The following is a 24,884-nucleotide window of genomic DNA, read 5'->3' as shown; positions in this document are numbered from 1 at the left end:
AGTCTGATGGCTTTGATTCAAGATTCAAGATTCAAAGTGTTTATTATCATGTGTACAGTGCAGAAACGGGTTTCCCTGTACAATGAAAATCTTACTTTGCCATCCACACTGAATGCCAAAGAGTTTGAGAAGAGAAGAGTTGAGCAACAACACTGCTGTTTCTGGTTAAACAAAAAGGATCCTATAGGTCTATTTCTGTAGGGATCTATTCTGTGATGTTGTCAGTAACATTGCATAACAACCTGAGCCTGTCAATAGCAAAAATAAGCCCTGTTAGTGGTTGCACTTTGAGAATTTGATTTGCTCCAAAGGATTACGTTACAGCCATTATATCCAGTTTGCAGGTTGTTTGCGGTTGCCGGCTGAGGTGGTCTACTGGACCAATTCCAAAACTTTCTGTACCAACCAGTTCTGCACCACAGTTCTGCAGTGCATTAAATCTACAACACAACATACTGTAACAACCAGCTGATCTACCATAGATCTAAACAGTTCCACAATGTTAATAAAGATGCTATTATATATATATCAGACTGCATGTGTCTAGAGCTGAAACAATTAAGTTGATTAACAGTTGATTAATGAATTGTCTATTTTCATAATTGATTTGATTTGATAATAATTAATTAATGATAATTTTAGTCATTATTTAAAACATGAATGCCATACATTATCTAGGTCTAACTTCTCCAATGTGACAATTTGCTGCTTTTCTCTGTTTTATAAACTGAATATGACATTTTAGAGTCAAAGCAATCAATCAATCAAAATAATATCATAACATCAAAATAATAACAGTTAGAATACAACTATAGTACTGACTAATAATTTAATGATTAATAATTAGCAATATGGTAACAGTGACCTAATGAATATGGTGAAAATACTCAATAATCCAATAATCAATAGTTGCAGTGCAAGACATGGAATAAATGGAAGAAAATCAAGAAGCTGAGTTTTTCACAACCTATTCATGATGTTTTTTTATCTAGTTAGCTGTCCACTGCTCAAAATGACTTTCCAACAATTATATTCTTTTTCTAAATCTTAAACACCATCTAGTTTTCAGCCCCAGCGTTGTCAACATCCACATCAAACATCCTCCGGAAGCCTCTGTCCAGGTCCACCAGGTGTCTCAGCTGGACAACTACCACAACAATGGCCACCAGCTGAAGGGCCCCCAGTTGGGCACCTCTTCATCTACCAGCTACAGCTACCACCACACAGAGAGCAGCCAGAAGATCCAGCACCATGGCTACAATATAGTTTATCCTGGCCAGCATGGCTACCAGGTCCCCCAGTACCAGCCTGTCACCTCCAAGAACACGCTGGGTCGCTGCTTCCAGGAGACCACCGGGAGTCAGGTACGCTGCCAGGAAAGTCTACTGTATGTTAGCTCAGTGCACCTGAACACCTGATTGAACAAATAAGGTTTGTGTAACCTGTTGCAAATGAAATACAAGTTAAGTAAGTTAAAACACAACATAAAACAATCAACCAAGCCTCTCAATAGTATTGGAATATGTGTCATAATAACACAAGTCTTCAACTAAACTACAGCCATAGGTTCTTTGGTAGTTTTCTCCCCCACCACTTCTCTTTTCCCTGCCAATATCTGTACATATGTGATGCATATGTTTCTTGAAGGGATTGTGATGAAAGCTGCTGTTGGACGGTCGTGAAATTTTATACAGACACTTATCATTCACAGAGGATGGATCTGTTGACTTTTTCACTGTCACGTCAAAAACGTTGACATTTTTGGTTGTCGAAATGTCTCAGTGACTATTGGATGGGTTGCCATGAAATTTATGTTAGAATCTATGAAGCGCCATCATCTGTACTTCAAAAATCAGTGTGTCCAATACTTTATGCCCAAATACCTGCAGCACTTATTCCCATCAGCCTAAACTGTAATTAGTTTTTTGTGCAAATTAGCGAATGTTAACATGCTAACAGGTTAATCTAAGATGGTGAACATGGTAAGCTTTATACTTGTTAAACGATACCATGTAAGCATTTTTAGTAAGTAAAGTTTATTTTGTGTAGCACTTTTCACAGAATAAAGTCACAAAGTTACAGGAGTTAAAGAAAATAAAAACAATAAATATAATGAAGTCATAAATAAGATCATAAAAACGATCAAAGAAACAATCAGCCATGAGAATGAACAGATATAAAAACACACCAAAACACCCCAATCATATCCCATGAGCATTAGACAGCAGGAGGCGAGGTTGAATAAATGTTTTCAGCTGCTTTTTAAAATCATCAACTGAGACCTAAAAAACCTGAGACCTGAGACTGGAGATCTAATGTCTGAAGGAAGGCTTCAAAAGCACGTTCACCTTTTGTTTTTAGTTGAGTGCGAGGGACTGACAGCTAACCCTGGTCAGAGGATCTCAGGGACCTACTGGTGATGTATGGATGAAGCAGCCCAGAGATGACCATGCAGGGCTCAACATGTAAAAACAAGACCCTTAAAATGAATCCTGAATTTGATGGGAGGCCAATGTAAGGAGGATAAGATGGGTGTGATGTGAGTTGATCTGTTGGACCTGGTTAGCAACCTTGCAGCTGGGTTCTGGACCAGAGATGACTTGCTGAGGCAGGTGATAAGGAAGTTCCGATTGTGAAACAATGGGCCTAAGTTTTGCCATGTTTCTTAAATGAAAGAAGCATGTCCTGGCCAATGATCTGATGTGTTCATCAAAAAACATGGCATGATCTAATAGAACACCCAGATTTCTAAGCTTGTTGAAAAGCTAAAGAGAGGGGGCCAATACACTGGGCAACCTTGGATGCTACATTATCTGGGGCGATAATAAAGACCTCAGTCTTGTCTGCATTTAACAGTAAAAAGTTATTTGCCATCCAGTTCTTAATGGCAGACAGACAGTTGTTTAAGACAGCCAGTTTCTTAGTCTCATCGGGTTTAAAGATATACAACTGAATGTCATCAGCGTAGCAGTGATAAGAAATACCCTTAAAACAGGAGATAATATCTTCTAAGGGAAGCATGTACAAGGCAAATGATATAGGGACTAGGACCAAACCCTGAGGCACACCACAGGAAAGAGCAGCTGATTGTAGGGACATGTAAGGACCAAGTGACACAGATAAACTCCTGTGATCTACAGTATTAAATGCTGCACTGAGGTGCGCTGAGGTCCAGCAGCACCAGCACAGAGCATTATTGTGAGCATATGAGCATGTTGAGGTTAGCATTAATCAGCACAGCCTCACAGAGATGCTAGCATGGCTGTAGACTCCTAGACTTCCTTTTCAACAAATGTGTGGCATCATAGAACTTTAATAAGACTATCTCACATAAACTAGCCACCTCAGCAGCCAGTAGCCATGCATTTACAGTGGGGCAAAAAAGTGTTTAGTCAGCCACCAATTGTGCAAGTTCTCCCACTTAAAAAGATGAGAGAGGCCTGTAATTTTCATCATAGGTACACTTCAACTATGAGAGACAGAATGGGGGGAAAGAATCCAGGAAATCACATTGTAGGATTTTTAATGAATTAATTGGTAAATTCCTCGGTAAAGTAATTATTTGGCCACCTACAAACAAGCAAGATTTCTGGCTCTCACAGACCTGTAACTTCTTCTTTAAGAGGCTCCTCTGTCCTCCACTCGTTACCTGCATTAATGGCACCTGTTTGAACTCGTTATCAGTATAAAAGACACCTGTCCACAACCTCAAACAGTCACACTCCAAACTCCACTATGGCCAAGACCAAAGAGCTGTCAAAGGACACCAGAAACAAAATTGTAGACCTGCACCAGGCTGGGAAGACTGAATCTGCAATAGGTAAGCAGCTTGGTGTGAAGAAAATCCTGCAGTGCCAGACGTGTCCCCCTGCTTAAGCCAGTACATGTCCAGGTCCGTCTGAAGTTTGCTAGAGAGCATTTGGATGATCCAGAAGAGGATTGGGAGAATGTCATATGGTCAGATGAAACCAAAATAGAACTTTTTGGTAAAAACTCAACCTGTCGTGTTTGGAGGAGAAAGAATGCTGAGTTGCATCCAAAGAACACCATACCTACTGTGAAGCATGGGGGTGGAAACATCATGCTTTGGGGCTGTTTTTCTGCAAAGGGACCAGGACGACTGATCCGTGTAAAGGAAAGAATGAATGGGGCCATGTATCGTGAGATTTTGAGTGAAAACCTCCTTCCATCAGCAAAGGCATTGAAGATGAAACGTGGCTGGGTCTTTCAGCATGATAATGATCCCAAACACACCGCCCAGGCAACGAAGGAGTGGCTTCGTAAGAAGCATTCAAGGTCCTGGAGTGGCCAAGCTAGTCTCCAGATCTCAACCCCATAGAAAATCTTTGGAGGGAGTTGAAAGTCCGTGTTGCCCAGCGACAGCCCCAAAACATCACTGCTCTAGAGGAGATCTGCATGGAGGAATGGGCCAAAATACCAGGAACAGTGTGTGAAAACCTTGTGAAGACTTACAGAAAACGTTTGACCTCTGTCATTGCCAACAAAGTAACAAAGTATTGAGATGAACTTTTGTTATTGACCAAATACTTATTTTCCACCATAATTTGCAAATAAATTCTTTCAAAATCAGACAATGTAATATTTTTTTTTTCTCATTTTGTCTCTCATAGTTGAGGTACACCTATGATGAAAATTACAGGCCTCTCTCATCTTTTTAAGTGGGAGAACTTGCACAATTGGTGGCTGACTAAATACTTTTTTGCCCCACTGTACATGCTAGTTACAAAACAGCATGTTTTCTACCCAACTGTAAGGAGACTGCAGATCATTATTCCATGATTCATGTTCATCTCTATGGACACAGTAAAGAAAGAATCTGAAAAAAAGACCTGTTAGGCATGCTGTAGATTAGTGCAACACTGGAAAGCACAAAGACTAGAACGGGCCAATACAACAGACTAATTTATGCTAATGTAGCCAAAACAAAGCAATATGTCAGCCATCCTGGGTAGTTGGTAGTGATATCAAGTCCTGGAGATGAGGGATGTAAAATAAAGAGCAGATTTATTGTCTCATGGTAAAAATTCTCCACTGTGTCAAGTTTAAGAGAAGGTCTTAAATCATGAGTCACTCCATCACAAGGTCACTTTTGGCAGAGCAGTTGTTGCCATAAAGATAAGGTGCTGTCAGTGAGGCAGCCTGGAGAGGAAAAGAAGCGTGTTCTTATCTTCATGTGTGGCCATCTGACTGGGGGTGGATGAGGTGTTAATGTGTGTTGGGTATCACACATACAGAGGAATCAGACAAGACTTATTCACACAAAACTAATAATTCATCCTCCATCTGTGCTACTGTACCTGTGTGTTGCAGTGTGGGAAGGCTCTGCCAGGTCTCACGAAGCAGGACCAGTGCTGTGGGACCATTGGGACATCGTGGGGTTTCCACAAATGCCAGAAGTGTCCAAAGAAACAATGTAAGTACAGCTGTTTTTCTCAGAGGTTGTTCCAACTTTTTGCCTCTGTTGGTTCCTGACTGATTTAAGTCATTTCATTTCCCTTCATACCCCGAAACATTTGTATGTATGCTAGGTAAGCTGTTTGTGGATGTCAGTGATGTTTCAACAGCTTGATAACAAATAATATGAAAGGCCGTTGCTAAATCCAATTTTTACTATATTATTGTATATATTATTTACTATATTGTCATTATTGAGCAGTGTGTCTTCATAATGGAAAATCAGGATTTTGTATGTTTATCATCTATATCATCATCATTATTATTGAAAATAATGGTTTACTCCTGTGCTTACATATAGTACATATTACTGAGTCAACAATCATTTAACAACATCAGAGAACATAGTTGTATAATTTTGCCTGCTAATTAAAAGAGTCATCAGTCAGTTAGTGAGTGTCAGCAGGTTTTAAACCTGTGGTTGGGGGATGCTTTGTTTACATTTGAATCATAAATCATGATGTTTGAAATAGTATTTCAAGCTGACACTGGAAAGATATTTTGGTACCAATTCCACAGAAGTAATGAACAGATAACAACTGACCTTGTCTTAACTTTTATTTTGGGACTATTGTATACTGTCCATACTGTAGGGGCTAGGTAGAATTCCTTTTTAGAAACGGTTGCTTATTTTCATCAGAAGTTTATGAATATTACTAAACGTAACTAAATGAAAGTTTAATTTCTAATCTACTTACCTCTGAATCTGTGACCTAGTGTGAGTTCAGGCAGCATTTATGCTCATAAAATGTTAAAAGACAGTAAATGACGTCATACATCATCGCGTGTCATATGTGTGTTATACATTAAGACCAGTTTAATAAATACTAGTCAGTTTATGAAAAATGCTGTGTAATATCCTCTGTTGCTCCGTGGAAGCTTTGTCAAGTCTGCCAAAATAACCCTGATAACATCACCATGATTATGCTCAGACTGCAAATACAAAGCCTGTGTTACAAACTGGGGATGTGATGTTTGAAGGCAGAACAGGGACGGATGTTGCGATGGGAGATGTAGATACAGAGGTCTCTGCTGCTCAGTTTTTAGAAATGCTTTTATACTTTATTTCTGTAAAGTAATTTTCGTTATGTTAGCCACTGCTGTGCTTTTATTTAGCTGCACTGCAATTCTTGCCTGTTCCAAAGTTGCAGCCATGTGTCCAGGAGCCACTGTGGTACTGTGTATCTGTGTAACTGCTGTATCAACTTTCATAGCAGCCTCATCACCTATTATTTCTCACATAATCTTTGGTAGCAGTCAGAATTAGATCTTCACTCACAGTGTGCGGTTTCTTTGCACAGGTAAGGTAATATGAGGTTAAAAGGACCAGCCTCAGGGCTCGGTTAGGAATGTTCTGAGCTGCTTTAAATCCCTTCCCTGTTAACTGGGTGCTCTCATTTTGGAAGAATTTCACAGAAGTTTTTTTCTTTTGTTTGTCTATTTTTGTTACAAGTGTCTTAGCAGCTCTCTAAAAGACGGAGAGCGTCTCTAAATACAACTAACATTGCTAAAAGGAAAAGTTACCAATTGAAACATAATTTATTTGACGAATCAAATGTAGGCTCAACTCATGCTGAAAAACAGTCAGCGAAATGTCCAGCAGCCTGGAAACCTAGACACTACAACGTGTTTTTACAGCTCTGTGAGTGTCTCGCAATCTCTTGCTTCAGCTAGCATCTGGCAAAATAAAGATGCTGAGCCAGAAATATTATGTGATCATCGTGCTGGACCAGATATTAAAATCACTGGTGACTTTGAGCCCGGGAGTTATTTTCAGAGAGGAAAAGCACTAAATACCTTGGTGGCATACAGTGTTGGCCCCTGCTCCACAGGTTATTTCAGAGAGATTGTTACCCAGCTTAACTTTATGTTCATGTGCATGTGTGACGAATAGTAAGAAAGGGGGTCGCCAGCCTTATGTGCTTTTTATGTAGTAGCTGTCTGTTCAACCGTACTCCTTTAATAGAACGATGGAGCCTCTTTTTGAAGCCAAAGCGACTTGATGTAGAGCACGAAAATACTCTCTAGTGTAAGAGCTTCAGTATTTATGACTGAGGAGAGGGCTGGTGGGCAGTTTCATATGAATAGCTTAAGAATAATTTAATTAATAGATTAATACATAAACCTGCTGTATATAATATATACAGCAGGTATGATATGTAATGTATTATGCACTGAAAATACATAGATTGCCATTAGCCACAGTGGTTAACAACTGTTGGTTGAAGCACTTTAAGGCTTGGATGGACATGAAACTGTAGCAGAGTTCATCAAGTTCATCAGTGCAAAACGTGCTTATCTTGATGTGGGGCATCATGTCATATACTCAGTGTGCATGTTTTGGTGTATTTGCATCTGTGTATAATACTGCATGGTAACTATACTTAGATTCTATATGTATAGGAATATATTGTCTGTTTGTAGAGAGGCCGTGTGCTGCTATGTTCTGTCAAAGGCTCGACAAATTTCTGTCAAGGGAGACAATAAAGGCTCATCAAATCTAATAGAACACATGAGCAGATGTCAAAATGACATGAGGAGGAAGGGTAGCCAAGGTATGTTTGGGTAAGAAAGATCCAGTCACTGAACCTGAAATAAACTAATGTGAAAAATACATTCAGCATTAAAATAAATTCATTTTCAGATTCTTTGTCAGTATTGGATGATTTCTTTAACTTTTGTTGTGCGGCTTTGTTGCAATGACAAGGATGTTTGAATTAGTCTTGGCGCTTATTCATGCCTCTCACTGGCTTTTTCTCCATAGAAAGAGCAGCTGCGGCTTATTTGTATTATAGTGTTTAGACCGATAACCTGATTTCAGTGTACACACAGACAAGTTATACTGGAATGAAGAGAAGGACCGATATGAGGTTTTGGTTGGTCGGTGAAGGTGTGGCAAGGTCAGTCCCTTATGTATTCTATTCATTAACACGTCCACACCGTTCACAGATGATTTAGATTGAGAGCAAGCTCCCATTTTTGGTCATACCATCTTAATCAGCAGTCATTCGTGCCAGCTTTTAGCCCACATTCCTCATAAACACCATGAGAGGGACATTTCAGTCTTACTCTGCACATATTTCAGTGCGAGTCTCTACAAAGCCAGAGGTTTGTTCGTCTGTCTGTTCTCCTCAGGAATGGCATGGGCATGAGTTTAGATTTATTCCTCTTTACAATGAAGTGTGAAACAGTCCATTGTGTGCGGAGACACTGGTAGCTGGTAAATAAATTGGCTTTATGGGTGAAACAAATATCGCCTTGTTGTTTCCAGTTGAGCAAAATATCAATCTGCTTTCAGGTTTTTGGTACCACCTCCCCACTGGTGCCTTTGTCCACATTATAGCAGGACCCAGTCTCTAACCTGCAGCAGAGAATTACAAGTTTGACTTCACAGTCTGTGGATTATTGTGAGCTACTGGCTGTCTGAGCAGCTTTTAGCTGTGCAGCCTCCAGCTCCTTCTCCAGGTCTTTTTCACTTCCAGGTTAACAATAATTTTTTCTTCACTATATTATTGTATTGGCCAGTATATCGGTATATTCTATATGTATACGGATATATTGTCTGTTTGTAAAGAGGCCGTGTGCTGCTATGCTCTGTAAAAGGCTCGACAAATTTCTGTCAAGGGAGACAATAAAGGCTCATCAAATCTAATAGAACACATGAGCAGATGTCAATATGACATGGACAATGTCCATAAAACATGAGGAGGAAGGGTAGCCAAGGTATGTTTGGGTAAGAAAGATCCAGTCACTGAACCTGAAATGTCCCACGTCGTGCGCACATGTAGCTGCAGCACGATAGCGTGAGAAGTCAAAATGTCAGTTTTAGTCAATTTTTTTTTGTCAATTTTAGCTCAGCGTGAGGCGAAGAGGAGCCCAGGCTAAATCTATCAACTCTACAAATTTAATTAACCATCTAAAGATCCGTCATCCCAAAAGTGACGACTTGAGTCATGAGTTTCGACTTTAAGATGTACAGAATGAGCTCGGGATGCTGATTACTAGGCTGCAACAAGATGCCTTTTTACATGATGCAGAGCCTGGTGGAACAGAAAAAGGCTTAGGATGCGTATGCTGCTGATTTTGATCTCCCAGTGACACTGATGGAAAATCAGTGAGGAATTCTTGAAAATATGATCACCATACTCGCCCCCTTCATGCAGATGCACAGGATTCTGCTGCACATGTCATCCCAGCGGTGGTGCCACTCACACGGCTGCTTAGCAAGAGAAGTGAGTCAGACAGCGGTGTCCACACTACCAAAATCCCCCTACTGGAAGCTGTCCTAGCGAAGCTCTTTATTTCATTGCAATCATGCTTGATGCACGCTGCAAAGATCGTTATTTCGGCACGGATAAGAAGGAGGGGCACGCAACCTGCTACTGAATGCCATCAGCGATGATAGTGAGCATGGAGATGCCAATATGGTGTATTGACACAGGCTGTAACACTGCTGGACATGTATGACGAAATCATAGAGGGGACTCTTCTTGGAACATGCCTCCACAAGCGAGGTGACATCACAGGTAATAATTATACACTTTATTTGTGTAATACCTTATAAATAAATACCTTATAAAGATAGTTGTTACTGGATGTAAGTCACCAGTTCTATCAGCAGTGCATGCACCTAGTGCTTAACATTGAATACATATTTAAAGTAAGACTTTTATGAGTTAAATAATGAAGGGGAAGGCAGAAAAAGAAAACTGTGCTGTCTATTGTGCTGATAGTGCTCTCAGGGAAATTTCATATGCTACTGTTTTTTTTCTTTAAAGGTACATGTATACCTGGGCGAAGCCACCATTCCCCCAAGCTGCAAGTCCTTTGGAGCACTGGAAGTCCAACTAGGCCTGCTTCCCTGTTCTTGCCTGTGCGCCCAGCACTAGTGCTGACAGCGAACGGCTGTTCAGTGCTATTGCCCACGTTCTAGACCAGCAGAGAAACTGCATAGTTTGTGAAAAGGCAGAGATGCTAATTGTTGTCCAAAAACACTTGCCTCTCATGCTGGACTCAGGCTCATTCACTAGCCTTTAAAGAGAGGCTGTGTTCTCACTTAAGGCTAAAGCACTTTATTTCTATTGCACTCTTTGATTTTATTTGCACTATGCCGATTGAGCCCAGATTTAAGTTTATAATTTTAGATGTGTAGGCACATAATGGGCTCCTGTTTTTAGTTAATTTTGAACTGAAGCAACTGTCTGTTAACCACATGTAGCATACTAATTGAGGCACATTTACTGTTATTTAATTTGTATTTAATTGATTTACAGTTGTGCAAGGCACTTTTCATATGTTCAATGTGAATAGAGAATGTATCTATTTTTCCCAAGTTTGCCATGGTTCTGGGTATTGCAATGATCGTCTCAGGGACAACGTCACCCATGCTGTTATACGTAGGATAGGATGTACCTTACTTGTTTTGTTTAAGAGTAATTGTCTTGAATAAATATGGCATTTTCAACATAACTTAAGGTTGAAGTATTGTTCTTATTTTGTGCAACATATATATATATATATATATGTGTATGTATATATATTCAGTTCATATATATTTTTGAAGTAAAGGCAGATTTAATTTTACCAGCCCATTTAAAATTATTGATCAAGGACACATTTTTGAAATATGATCGAGCAAAGAATTTATTATTTTCTGGCCTCTAAATTCATTTCAAACATTGATTGGATAGAGTGAGACAAGGGATGTCCCAGAAGCCAGAATCTACAGTATATGTAGAATGATGTAATGTATCATGGAAAACGTTGAAACAAAGTGCTGTTTGAAACTGATCTGAAAGGATCATGCTGAAAATCTACCTATTCCACAACCAAAAGGGATTTCTGAAAATTTGAATTGTTTTGTGGGTGAGTTGCGAGGAAAATCTCATTTAACACTCTGATTTGATATCTGATGATACTTATATTGCCATATTGCTAGAGAAACACGTGTGTATTTTAGGAATATGTAGGAAATCAAGACTAAATTGAACCTGAACTTGTAAAGCACTTGTTTATGATTGTTTAATCATTTGTTGAATATCTGAATGAAAGACCTAACATGTTTGCGCCCATCTCTTTCTTTTATTCTCTACTTTCTCCTCTCATCAGCTATCCCTCTGATAGATTGTCCTCAGGGTTACAAGAGAATCAACAGCTCTCATTGCCAAGGTAAGAGCTTGTGCTTTTGTTTGAGCCACGCTATCGGCATGGTCAGACCAAAATATCTGAACAACTCTCAGGTCCATTGTTCTGAAATTTGGTACAGATATGCAGATGATGATTCCTAATAACTTTTCCTCCACCAGTAGCTCAGACTTTTCACTTATTTTGTGAAATATCTTAACATCTACTTGATGAATTTGCCCAAAAGTTGGTGCCAACATACACTGTTCCCACAGGAGGAATCGTGACTACGGTGATCTCCTGACTTTTCAGCACCAAACCATGAGGTTGACATTTGTGGTTTTAAACATATCAACAACTGCTAGGTTGACTTATGCCCGCCCTCAGAATTATAATGCATCTGTGCTAGTGCCAGGCTCGGACAGAGGCATTGTTATTGGTTTGTTTGTTTGTCCGTCCGTCTGTCCATCCCATTGCTGTGAACACCATATCTCAGTAAAGCGTTTAAGGAATTCTTTTTTCATTTGGTGGAAATGCCCACTTGGGCTCAAGGATGAATTGATTAGTTTACTGGTCAAAGGTTACTGTGGCATCACCACATACATTTTTGAAGAATTAATATCCTAATTATGAAAACATTTCCCATTAATGTCCAGAATGTCAAAGGTGTCAACTACTTTGTCACATCATAATGTTCTGCACTGTGGCCTAACAGCAAGAGGGTTACAGGCTTGAGCCTGCTGGATGGCTGGGACCTTTCTGTATGTTCTCCCTGTGCTTGCATGGTTTGTCTCCGGGCATATAAGCTAAATCCTCTACCCCTTCCCATTCATTCTATCTGGACATGAACAGGAGTCAGTTAGCAGCATCAGATGTGGGGCTTTACAAAGCCACATAGATGCAGAGAAAAGATGAATTCATTATTTCTACTTGAAATGGTGAAGAATAACCAATGAAAGCTGTACTGGCCATTTATGAGTGCTGACGTCACTTTATTCAGCCATTCAGGTGAGCACAAATGCTACAGGTAGTGTTTGAGGAGGTGGTCCCAAATGCATTCAAGTTTGAAAGTAAGCACTTAATTTTATCACGTGATTATAATTCAGAAGTTATAGAAGCCAAAGCACCAAAAGACCTGTACAGACATACTGCAGTAGAGGCCCATTCAGTAAAAACTGACTTATTGTGAGTAAATGAACTTAGATTGGTTCACAGTAAGATGTAGATATGTTCAGTTTGAAGAGCTATGATTTTCTTTATTAAGTTTCTCAGAGAACATTTTGTACCAAAAAGACTGACTCAGTGTTCATACATGCATGACTATTGTCACTCAGCAATTTTATGCTGTTCTATTTGGAAAGTCATTCCTCACAATAATTTGTGGTTCTTTACTGCATCAATAGAGGGTGCTGGATTCACCGTCACCACTAGTAATGTTGGTTCAGTGCCATGTTATTCATGGTGTATGCCAGGTCTGTGGCTGGAAGCGGAAGGGCTCTGTATGGAGAGCGAGAGGGCCTGCTGCCGATTCAGACTGCTGCCAGACGAGTGTATGTGTGTGTTTCTATCCCTCAGGGCTTGCTGGGACTCCACCACATCCTTTACTTCTTAATTATTATTGTGCAAGTGTTGGACAAAGGCCATTATTGTATTAGCACGCTATGGTTACTCTGTTTGTCCATATTCATATGATCTCATAATCAAAGCCTTTGTGAAGAATGATACAACTTTTCGAGACTTTATCAGTGTGTCATGGACCCATCATACCCTGGGAGCAGTTATCCATGTGGAGCAGTTTTTTAAGATCAGAAAAAAATTCCAAACTGCTCTCAGTACCACGCTTTTAACACTGTTAATCTGTCATAAACTGCCCTATATGATGCACGCTGACTCTTTCCTCACCTTCCTTTTCCTACAGTTTACATTTTCGTCCCTACATTTGACCCTGTCTACACATACACCATCATGTTTAGCTTTATCTGCTGCAACTAATAATGCGAAAATATTATAACTAAAAGCTTTAGCCTTAGGCCAATTCATTTTCTCTCAAGAAAATGTCAACTTGTCCTGCGTTTCATGGAGAAGTCTGGACTATTCCTTCTCTAATCTTTATCAGTTAAGCAGGTAAAAGGTCTGGAGCTGATTTCAAGTGTGGCATTCACATTTGGAAGCTTCACAGCATCCGTTCAAAGGAGTTCTCAATGCAAGTGAGCAAGGGAGAAGAACAATTTACTAGAATATGTACCGTAAGAAAAGTTTAAACTCCGTGTACTTGAGTGAAAGGCTGTCCCCCGGGTACTTACAGTTTTACTTGAAGCTATCGCAGCAAGGGTTAACCTACCAGGGTTGGTCTACAGGGTTGTTTTGAAGAGGAGGGTCAGTGCAGAATGACTGATAACTGGCTGTCCACAGAGCAGATGACAGGACGTACTCTCTGACGCACATCCCATTCTTTCCTCTTGGGTACGCAGTTTTTCCCTGTCCTGCTGTAATCTTACAAAAGCTTATGTAAGATTAAAAACTGCTTGGATTTTAGTAACAGGAGAACACGAAGAACCTCAGCAATAAAAGACCAACCAAGAAGGCTGTCAACAGCCTATTAAACCATACTTGCTGAAAAGCTTGAGCTCCCTTTCACCTATAAACTGGATGTCTTTGTGGGATACAGACATGACTCATAGTCTGTTATATGGGCCAAGTGTGTTCTCACTGAAGGAATTTGACTTGATAAATTCACAGTGGAATTTCAAAACACCAACAATGGATGATAAAACAATTCTGCAACATTCGACATGCTCGTAGCGTGTCTGTAGGGATGGCAATATCAGTCTGTCAGTGCCAGTAGCCACTTGGGTCTAGACTGAAATACCAGCAACTATTGGATGGATTGGTTGTTAAACTAAGATGGTGAACTTGGAAAACACCCCTACCTGACATCAGTATTTCAGCTTTATCATTGCAAGCATCTTAGCATGCCGGCCTTAGCATGTAGCTTAGCTATACCTAAGTACAGCCTCACAGAGCCACTAGCATGGCACCAGAGTCTTCGTCTTGTTCGCTGACAAAACTGATCACTGCTGCAGGTAAAAAGTCAAGAGAATTGAATAATGGCTTTTCAACTCTTTTAGATCACATCCATGATCATACTGGATACCAATCTAACAATATCCAATCATGTTTTCTTTATGTAAAATGAAATGTGTTGTGTGCCTCCATGAGCTTCAACCAACCAATGTACTGTATGTATCTGAACAACGGCTCTGTCATAAATCCTTTTGTTTGATTTCACATGTAATCAGACACGGGAACAGATATGTAGGTCATATAGAGGCAACAGTATTAAACTGATAAAATATGATTGGTCTACTTGATACGACTCATTGTTTAACAAATTCAAAGGAAACCAAAATGATATGATTCATACCACCTGGTATACTGCTTATTACCACATTTAATTATCATCTTAATTTAATTGTTAGAATCTACATATGGATGTACCCAAAATAATGTTTTGTGCAGAGGTTGAATGGTGAGCAGAAAATCTACCTCTTGGTAAGGTGGCTTTTTGTTAGTTACCATCTCTATTTCTTGGGCTAATGTTAATAAATATTTTTTTTTAAATGTGTCACAGCAGAGGTAGCACTTGTAAAGTGATTACTGCTGATGCTGCATTCACACGGATTCAGGTAGACGGCAGACAGACAACACCTTCTGGTGTTGTTAAAGCTGCAAGCAGCATTGAAGGGCCCTCGCAAATGTGCGCGCGCCGGGGCGTGTGCTGCCGCGGACGTGGCCACGCGGTTCGGCCAAGGCTACGTGAATTTGCGTAACGTCTGCACGGAAGCCTTCACGGAAGCCAGGCGTACATCATGCCTATCGCATAAATCTGACCATCTTTGTCACGAGAGACTGAGAGATCCTGTCGTCTGTGGCTGTTGCCGTGACCATGAGGCAATGAGGGCACGTAGATGTCCGTTAATCCTTAACTCTTATCCAGCATTTGATGTATGGAAGAATTAGTCAGTCAGTAAGAATGTACACAAAACACGTATAATTCAAAGAACCTGTGTGTTCATGAGATGAGATACTATAAGATGTTCCCTTAATAGTGTTGCAGTAGAGTAACACACACTGAAAACACATTTTTAACTCCTTCCAAAGAGGTTTACATCCATTAGAAAGCCAGTATTGCCCTGTGGTGGCAGATGAAATAAGTACAGAATAAATGTTGGTATTTCTAGTGATTTCTGAGCCAAAGTTGTTTTTTTACCATGCATGTAGTTACACTGAAAGAAGAAAGATTGTCAAAGAAGCATCTTGGAGGATTTAAAAGTTTAAAATGACCACAATTCAGGTCAGTGTAGTTTGTCTGCTTGGAGCCTCTTTTTAGAAAAAAAAATTATAATAATTTTTCTGTTGGTTTTAGGACATGGACCCAAGTGACTTTTTTGTAGGTCTTGGCATTGGCCATATACACAGTGAATTTGAAACATCTGGGTGAAACAGTGTGCGGGGGCTGCTTTGTTACATTTTTGAAAAAATACTGTAGGTGGCGCCGTTGAGCCGTTTTAGCAAATCCAGACTTTTGAACCAGATCAAATTACTCATTTTAGGCCTCTTGATGTTTGTGGCAATTTTCGTGAGGTTTGAATCATGCCTGGCCGTTTTACATCAATCACCAGTTTTATGGCGAAGGAGGTGTGGCCACAGGGACAGCATTTCACGAAAGCTCACAAGCTTCACAACACAGCATCATCAAAGTCTGGGGAATGTTTTCACTACATTTGAGATGATTTGTTGAAGTTTCAGCTGTGCTTGGACACTGTACAGCAACTTTCCATCAACTTTTTGCTCTGAAAACGAAACGCCACGCCACGGCCACACCCTTAAGAATCTACTCAGACTTTTGATAACTTTTCATCGTTAATATTATGGGCACACACACATGAAGTTTGAGGGAGATCTGATAAACCCCCTTGGAGTATTTAGACCATTTACGAACCCTATTTATGGCCAAAAATCCATTCAATTTTTCACTTTATTAAAAATAATAAATTTCCTGTTGGGTTTACAACGTGGCTCCAAGAGACTTTTTTGTAGGTCTCCTAATTCTCTATATACTCACCAAAGCACATATCTGTAGGTCAAACGTAGTGCGGGGGCTGATTTGTTGAAATGTTGCAGGGGGCGCAGTTGAGCTGTTTTGCTACACCCAAACTCATAAACCAGATAAGATTATTCATTTTAGGCCTCCTGATGTGTGTGCAAAGTTTGGTGAAGTTTGAATCATGTTTGACCAGTTTTAAAATAAACATAAGTTTCATGGCGAAGGAGGGGGGGCTACAGGGACAACGTTTCACGAAAGCTCACGTCCTTCGTAACAGAGCATCATCAAAGTCTTGGGAAGGTTTTCACCCAATTTGAGGTGTCTGTGGTTAACTTGCTGGGAGATAATCATTCGAGAGTAAAACGTGACACTTCCTCCCGCCAATAGGTGGCGCTATGACTATCATTGAAAATTGTCCTGTACAGCTGTACAGACCCGGACTGCCATTCAGCACAGGAAATTTGGTAAAGATAGGACTTTGTGTGACCGAGTTATGGGTGATCGAAGTTTCATGGTGAAGGGTCGCACTTCGCCGCCACGCCACACCCCCTCCACGTTGACGAAAAGTCACAGATTTTTCTCCACAGCTTCATCTAAGATGTTAGGATCATTTGACAGTATTTTGAAGTAGATCTGCTCTTTTGTCTCGTCTGTGGACGCCACGGCGTAAAACATGACGTTTCCTGTTGCCACCAGGAGGCGCTATGAGTGTCGGTGAATATTGTCCTACAGATGTGTTCAGGGCCGGACTGTCATCAAACGTGATAACTTTGGTTCAGATATGATCATCTACAGCCGAGTTATGATCCATTTCCTGTTTCGTGGCGAAGGCTAAACTTTGAGGCTCCGCCCACACCATGCCGTTCAATATTCTACTCTGCCTTTGATAACTTTTCATCATTAAGTCTTCGACTACAACATAGTCAAATTTCAGCTTGATCACATGAACGGTGTCGGACTAGATCGATTTTTTATAACCCCAAAAATGGCCAAAAATCATCAAATTTTGACACATTATGCAAAATACTGGACACCCTGTTCCTGTCCCTGTAGGGTCCTCGCCGAGTGTGCCACTCGGTGCTCGGGCCCTACTTATTGTATGGATTACATTATTAACATAGCAGCATACAGCATTATTGCATGTTTGTGTGTGGGGAGCTATGTAACACCCAGTTGTAAAGAATAGACAGCAAAAAATTATTTTAACTTCCAGGCCCATTCTTGTATTCTCCTCATGCCAATAGCCACCTGCTGAGCCTCAGTACATTTAGGTTAACAAATACGCACAAACAAAATACATACCCAATGCACAGCCAGCCCAATTCAAGGTCCACTGGTGGTCTTGTCCTGTGTCACATGGTTGTTATTTCATGAACTGTAGATGTTACAATTTCCTTGTTTCTGAGCACTTTTAGGATTTCGTGTTCAAGTTAGTATAAACAACCTTTCAGCAATTCAGGATGACATTCACGGATGACAAAACATGATGAAGCAAGGTGTGTCCGTCTCTTCAATAGCAGGGGTACAGCTAATATACAAAAGGGGGACTTATTTCAGTCTCCCTCAAATCTGTTGCCAGTGCTGGAAATGCTCAGATGGTTTGCACTCGCCCAAGAATCCTACAGCCTGGGGCCCATACTGCATCAAGGCTCCTAATCAATAACAGTGTGTTTCCACCTCTGCATTAAGAAGGAAACTGTACTTAAATGGCCAAAACAACATTGTGATATGGTTAATTGAGGTCCTGATGTCCAAGTCCCCTGATTTTGGTTGTGGACTTCAAATATACCTGTGGTAAGGATGTGACAATCAAGTTCTTGTGGTCCTTTATATTGGGTAACTAATGATACCTATAATCTATGTGTTTTCCCAACCCAGACATCAGAATAGAGTCAAGTGCTGGTGAAACCATATCAATGTTGTGGAATGAAATGCTCTTGGATTGGCTTTATTTTAGCTGATAACTCCATTAAATCAGTAAAATATGCCCAGATTGGCCCCAACACCGAACCTTAGAAGTGGCTAGGGATATCCCTGGTCTTTGGAAGTCTTTTTGAAATAACATGCCTTTGCAAAGGCACACAATACTCTTGGTTGTTTAAATTATTTTTCAAATGATTAGAAACGTTGAACCTGGAGTGCCTTCATAGATGAATGGTTACATCACATGCTGCATGGTCACAACTAAGTAGTGATATTTTCTTTGTCCTATTTTGCGGTGTTAAGAAATCCTTTGATTATGTTTGTCATTTTTTGTTAATTCACAGATTTAGATGAGTGCCAGATACAGGGCGTGTGTCCAAATGGAAACTGTCTGAACACCGTGGGCAGCTACAGGTGCATGTGTAAATCCGGCTACATCCCTGACCCCACGCTCACCACATGTATATGTGAGTCCAACAATCTAACATTGTCTATCACAGTTTCTTTCTCTCCTCACTTTTTTGTTGACTATCATCTAAACCCAGTGCATTCAACATTGCTCTGTCAGAGTGAGCAGAAATCTTATTATTGACAGAAATGAATGTATTACATTTGCATGCAGGTCTCCGATGTGCCGATTTGCTCATATAAAAGCTTTCATATATGCATTTGATATTTCCTATCACTTAATGACAGAACATGGGAAATATAAGTCATTGTTTCCCCCTACCAAAGTACAAGCATAGCAAAGGCTGTTATCAGTGCTGCTGAAACTGAAGTGTGTGTTCCGTGATGTAATACAATGCATGGTTAAAAGCATGGTGTTAATTGTATAATCAGATTCCCCCATAAGCATGTACTGCAAGGCACAACATACTATTTAGCCAAACTCAACATGTCTCATATAAAAGAACAAGACAGGACAGGGAGGACGGGGAGATAACAGAGACCATGGGGAGAACAGAGAGAAGATATAGTTAGAAAACCAACTGCTCATGTTCAAATGCCAAAGTAATCAATCTTGAACGTGATTGATCACAATTTCCCTTAGTGTTGACATGTTGTGAGCATGTGCTCCCCTGGTTTTGCAGTGCTAAAAGTTCCTCTGTATGTGTGTGTCTGTGTGTGTGTGTGTTTGTAGGCTCAGTCAGACCAGCATTTAAAACTGTAAATATTCTGCAAAGTCAACTCCTTTCAAGGGAATTGCTGAGATCAGTGGATTTACTTGTGGGCCGAAGAAAATGTGAGCTAATATTTTATGTGGAGTTCAACTATGGTGAATATTCCTTCCATCCATTGTCAATACTGCTTATTCTTAATTGTTGCTGGGGGCTGGAGACAATCCCAGCTGACATTGGGTTAGAGGCGGGGTACACCCTGGACTGATCGCCAGTAAATCACAGGGCCTGTGGTGAATATTGGCATACGAATTTGTATTGTTGATTTATTAATCAACAATACAAATTCGAGCTGTCTCAACAGTGCTTACCTTTGACAGGACAGAGAGCTGAAAAGTCCAAATGGAGAGAGTTATCGAAGCCTATTATCTTATGTCTTGCACCTTCCCATTTACTTATGAATATGATATAAATCACATCACGACCTACTGGACAATTCCAAAGGTTTTGGCACCAACCAGCACTCTATTTTTGTAGCTCTATTTTTACATATTTCAAAAATACTGTAGTTAGCGGTTAACTGAATAAGCACGGTAGTCCCTTTCCCCAACTTTGTACACAAGGGTATAACAAAGCACACTTTGGGACAGTCTCTCCTAAATGGCAATTATGGTGTAGCCCTTCATGTTGTGCACAAGATAAGTGACAGAAACAGCTGTGTAAAGAATAAAAAAATAGTTAAAATCCTGTCTACTGTCTCACCAATGCACAGCTGGACAACCACTGCCTGAGGGAGGTGTGATTGCCGTTTTTTCTTAGGTTTGGAAAGTTGTTTTGGATGTTATACAGTGTGACAAGCACTTTGGAGCACAACTGAGGTGCTGAGTCAGAGTTAGTTTTCGTTGAGGACTGTATTTTAGTTTTTTCCCCGTTAACTTAAGTCCCAATCAGACATGGACTCCCTAATGATGAAAAGCATACCCATAGCATGATGCTACAACTACCATGCTGGTTCTTGGCAAATGTCGTGCACATTAAGACCAAAGGGCTTAATTTTTTTTGTCTCATCAAACAGAGACATTTTCCTCATGCTCTCACAGTCTTTTAAGTGCAGTTTGGCAAACTCAGGCTAGCTGTCATCTGCCTTTTACTCAGGAGTGGCTCCATCTACTCACTCTGCCATAAAGCCAGACTGGCAGAGTGCTGCAGGGATAGTTTTCCTTCTGGCAGATTGTCTCATTTCTTCAGACAAACCCTGTAGAAAGAGGCCACTGATTTCTTGGTTATGAGCCTGACCAAGGCTCCCCTTGCCTATTTAGTCATTTTGGCCAGATGGCCCACTGTAAGGAACAGTATTGGTGGTGTCAGACATCTTTTATTTCACAATTTTGGAGTTTACTTTGCTCTTGGGAACCTTAAATGTTTAAACTTTTTCATACCTTTACCCAGGACTTGATGTCCTCCTTTCTGGAGGTTTATGTCAGGCTTCTTTGACTTTGCTTTTGATCAGACATAGACTGTGAATTGTGGGACATTATATAGACATATAGACACACATATGTCCTTGGTATGGTGGCACCTTAAGAAAACATTAAAGTGATTGTTCAACATTTTGGATTCTATGCCTATTTTCTGTCTTTCCAAGAGCAAAATTAGAAGATGGATATCAATCTCATGTCTGTCTGTTGAGTATGTAGCTGGAATTAGCCAAGTTTTGCTTAAGTATTTGAAACAGAGAAACAACTTCCCTGGATCTACCCATGGTTTAAAAATACAACCTACCAACACCTCTAAAGCTCACAGAAATGTACATAATGTACTACAGTTGCTTTTTCTAACGACTTTAGAGAGACTAGAATCCAGAAACCTGAGGAAAGTTAATGTGCTCTAAGTATTTATTGGTTACAGCTGGGCTTAATGACACTTAGGTGCGTTTGCTAGGTTTATTGTCAGTTAGCAGCACCATTTTGATTTAGACTGAAATATATCAGCTACCTCAGTTGTTCTGTGTCCATCATATCCACTAAAGAGAAGCGTGTAGGCACTGTCGTTTAGACCACGCTGGAATGGGTGATGTTAAAATGTTGAAATGGTTTATTACAGAACATGTAGAGAACAAGTGTAATAGCAAACGTCCTCACAGCTGTATGGTTAAGTGGTAGTTATGTGATACAGAAATAAGTAAGGGCCTGAATGTTTATCCGTTTGCTTAACTTCTTCTACAGTGAGGACACTTGTGAATCCTCTCTGTCTGTTTTGTTAGCATTTATGTAGCACTTAAACCATCCATGTGGCAACGTTTTAGCTGAATTAAAACCTCAGAACACTCTTTAGCCAACCTTTTTACAACAGTCACTCCTGATGTTTTCAAATCTGATTATTTGTTGGGAAAATAGGTCAAGTATTTAACTAGTGATTGACTCCAGGTAGTGTCTTTGGCAAAAAGGAAACTTGAACTGAACAGTCTTGTTCCATTTGGAGGTCACTGTTTTGTCTGTGATTCACTTACAAGTTTCCAGCTGGCATTTTGTGAAGATGTTGGAGTACACCATAAGACTTGAAAAACATAGACTGAGCCAAACTCTCCTGCATGCCTTCAACTGAGCCAGTGCTTGACTTCAATAGTGCATGAAGCATTGGCATGAAAACATAGATTTTTGTTTCCATGTTTTTCTTATAACATGTTATTTGTGCTTTGTTGTGTCCAAACGTGTTTCAGTGTTTCGTCTTCGGCTTTAATCGTTTACATATAGTTATTTTTGCCACCACAAAATGTGTGTGCCAGACTTCTCACTGTAAAATATGTGTTCTTTATACATTGGTGTTGTTTTAGAAATAGTTTAGTTAGGCTGTTTGTAGCAGAAGTTTGTTTAGGTGGGAAGGGAAGGTTGCTTTGGTGAAGGGGACCTCTTTATTTCTCCACTCTCTGTCCTCTCTTTCTCCCATGTATATGTCTTCTACACTTTGGCGCACCACTTCCTACGCCTCCCCCCTCCTCCTCTTTGCCCTCCTCCTGCGCACCTCTTCAGCCAACACGCCTGCCGTCCAAGAGGAGAAGGGGGCTTGCTTCCGTTTGGTCAGCTCAGGGAGGCAGTGTTTGCACCCAGTGTCTGCCCAGCTGAGCAAACAGCTCTGCTGCTGCAGTGTGGGTAAAGCCTGGGGCCCTCATTGCGACAAATGCCCCCCTCCTGGAACAGGTAAGGCCCCCAGCCATGTCAGATGTTTATCCTGTCTCAATAGGCGTTTTCGGACCGGAGCAACATTTGGTGAACCCTGCCCTATCCCCTGTTTGCATTGTGTCCACACTGCAAGAACTGGGAACAAGGAATTGTAGATCTTATGACCTTTTAAGGGACTTTATTAGCTCCTACTTTAGAGTAGGTTCTCTCCCAGCAGCAGAGTAACTTTGAGTTAAACAAGTGTATGGTGAGCCAATGCAGCAGGAGCAACTACCATCTTTTAAAACCTGTGTGAAGCCATGTAAGCAACTGACAACACAACACACAAACAACAGCTCATAACAAAAAGGCAAAAAGGCAAAGAAAAGTAACGATTGTGAAGTCCAGGCTTTACTGAGCGATGAGGAAAATACAACATGATTTTTACTCATCAAAGTGTGTCTTTATTATACCCACTGGTGGCTGTTGGATGACTGCAGTGTTCCTATTGGTGGTGTGAGTGCAAAATGAAATGAATGAAAACAATCCCTTGAAGGTTTGTAGTTGTTGGGGGAGCTTCCCAGTGGGCCCCCACAGTGAGTCGCCACAATTGTTTGGTCCGAAAATGCCTAATGAGAGAAGGCTCCAAAATTTCAGCCCAAAACGTTCCTTTCTCACTTGTATGAAGAGAATATCATGCCAAGCACCATTCAGACAATCGTGCAGTTTAGTTTTTCCTTAGTTTAGTTTTAGTTTGCAAATCAGCAAGGGTTTGTATGTCAACACAATTCACAGAACTGTGTCCTGTGAGACTCGGCCCCTCCTTAAAGTTAACAAGTCAGAAGAGTAGAGGAACTGAGTACCAAATTTCTAGACCACGACTTACTTTCTAGGCGTGCATCCTTGTTGATGGACAATCCAATGTTCAATATAACGAGTCACAATGGCCACATTAGTGTCACCTCTAACATCAACAGTGTCAAGTGTTGTTCATTTATTGCTGTTTCTTTAAGTTTGGTTGGTTAGTCAGTCAAACCTCAGTGGTTGGATAACTACTGCACAGCAAACTGAGACTTCCTAAAGTTGCCAACCCAGCTGTGAACATTGAGGTTTTAGGTCATTAGTTTTTTCATGTAGTGGTAAACAAGGCCATGTAGACTTGTTGTTTTTGTGAACGGTTATTGGTATGGCAATTCTTTCTTATAGGAAATGTTTGGTCTTGAGATAACACTGTTAAAACTGCTGACAATCAGTAAATATTCTACAAACTGATCTCCATGGAATGCTGTTTTAAATTGAATGGGAATTTGAGTAGAGTTATTGAAAGGTACAATATATAAAGAGTTACTTTCAGAATTAAGAGGTGGGTTTCACGATGGAATGCTCACATAATGAGAACTCACAACTTTTACAGTGAAGTTGAAGTATCCACAAAAAATGATGTCTTTTATTGCAGTCTTAACTAAGCCAGTACTATGCAGTAATAAGCTCTGAAACATGGAAGTAGATATCCATCAGCGCATTTACTAAGAGCAAGAGCCAATACTGTACTGTATTAAAAGGTCAGATATGTATTTAACTGATGTGTTATATGTGAATATAGTATAAGAAAAAAGAAACCATTCTGTTTTCAACATTTTTACATCATTACAACAACAAAAAGATCCTATGTGTGTCCCATTCTTTCTGTCTGCATGGATTTCACAGCTTGGCTACCTTATGGCTTTTAGAGTTGCTTTTAGATTACATAAGCAAAGCCTTTTGCAGTAACTGTTATCACACCCACTTTTGCTACTGTTCTGTTTGTTTTATTTCCACACAACTCATTACGTCAGTACAGTTCTGTCAATTCAGGAAATTGTTGTTGGTTTCAGATAGTGTCAGTTGCAGCATCCTAACCCTTGTGGCAGGCACACGTTTACCTTTCAAGCTCGTGTTTTGTCAGCAGTTTGTTTTGTGATGATGTGCATGTAGGTTTAC

At 40.3% G+C, this 24,884-nt stretch overlaps 1 protein-coding gene across 5 annotated transcripts in view; it reads left to right on the top strand.

Moving 5' to 3' along the window:
• The window catches only part of ltbp1 (latent transforming growth factor beta binding protein 1), a 135,177-nt gene that overhangs the window by 59,259 nt on the left and 51,034 nt on the right, over positions 1–24,884 (top strand). For 3 of the 5 annotated variants that reach the window (XM_070840548.1, XM_070840547.1, XM_070840546.1), the window contains exons 7-11: positions 1,063–1,364; positions 5,332–5,434; positions 11,584–11,643; positions 18,973–19,095; positions 22,776–22,943. In XM_070840548.1, the coding sequence (XP_070696649.1) occupies positions 1,063–1,364; positions 5,332–5,434; positions 11,584–11,643; positions 18,973–19,095; positions 22,776–22,943 (756 nt within the window). The remainder of the gene's footprint in view (positions 1–1,062; positions 1,365–5,331; positions 5,435–11,583; positions 11,644–18,972; positions 19,096–22,775; positions 22,944–24,884) is intronic. The other 2 variants (XM_070840550.1, XM_070840551.1) reach the window with 2 other exon arrangements.

The sequence above is a fragment of the Pempheris klunzingeri genome, chromosome 12, assembly GCF_042242105.1.
Source record: "Pempheris klunzingeri isolate RE-2024b chromosome 12, fPemKlu1.hap1, whole genome shotgun sequence".
Taxonomy (NCBI): domain Eukaryota; kingdom Metazoa; phylum Chordata; class Actinopteri; order Acropomatiformes; family Pempheridae; genus Pempheris; species Pempheris klunzingeri.
The sequence above is the reverse complement of the archived record's forward strand: the minus strand, read 5'-3'. Positions and strand labels throughout refer to the sequence as shown.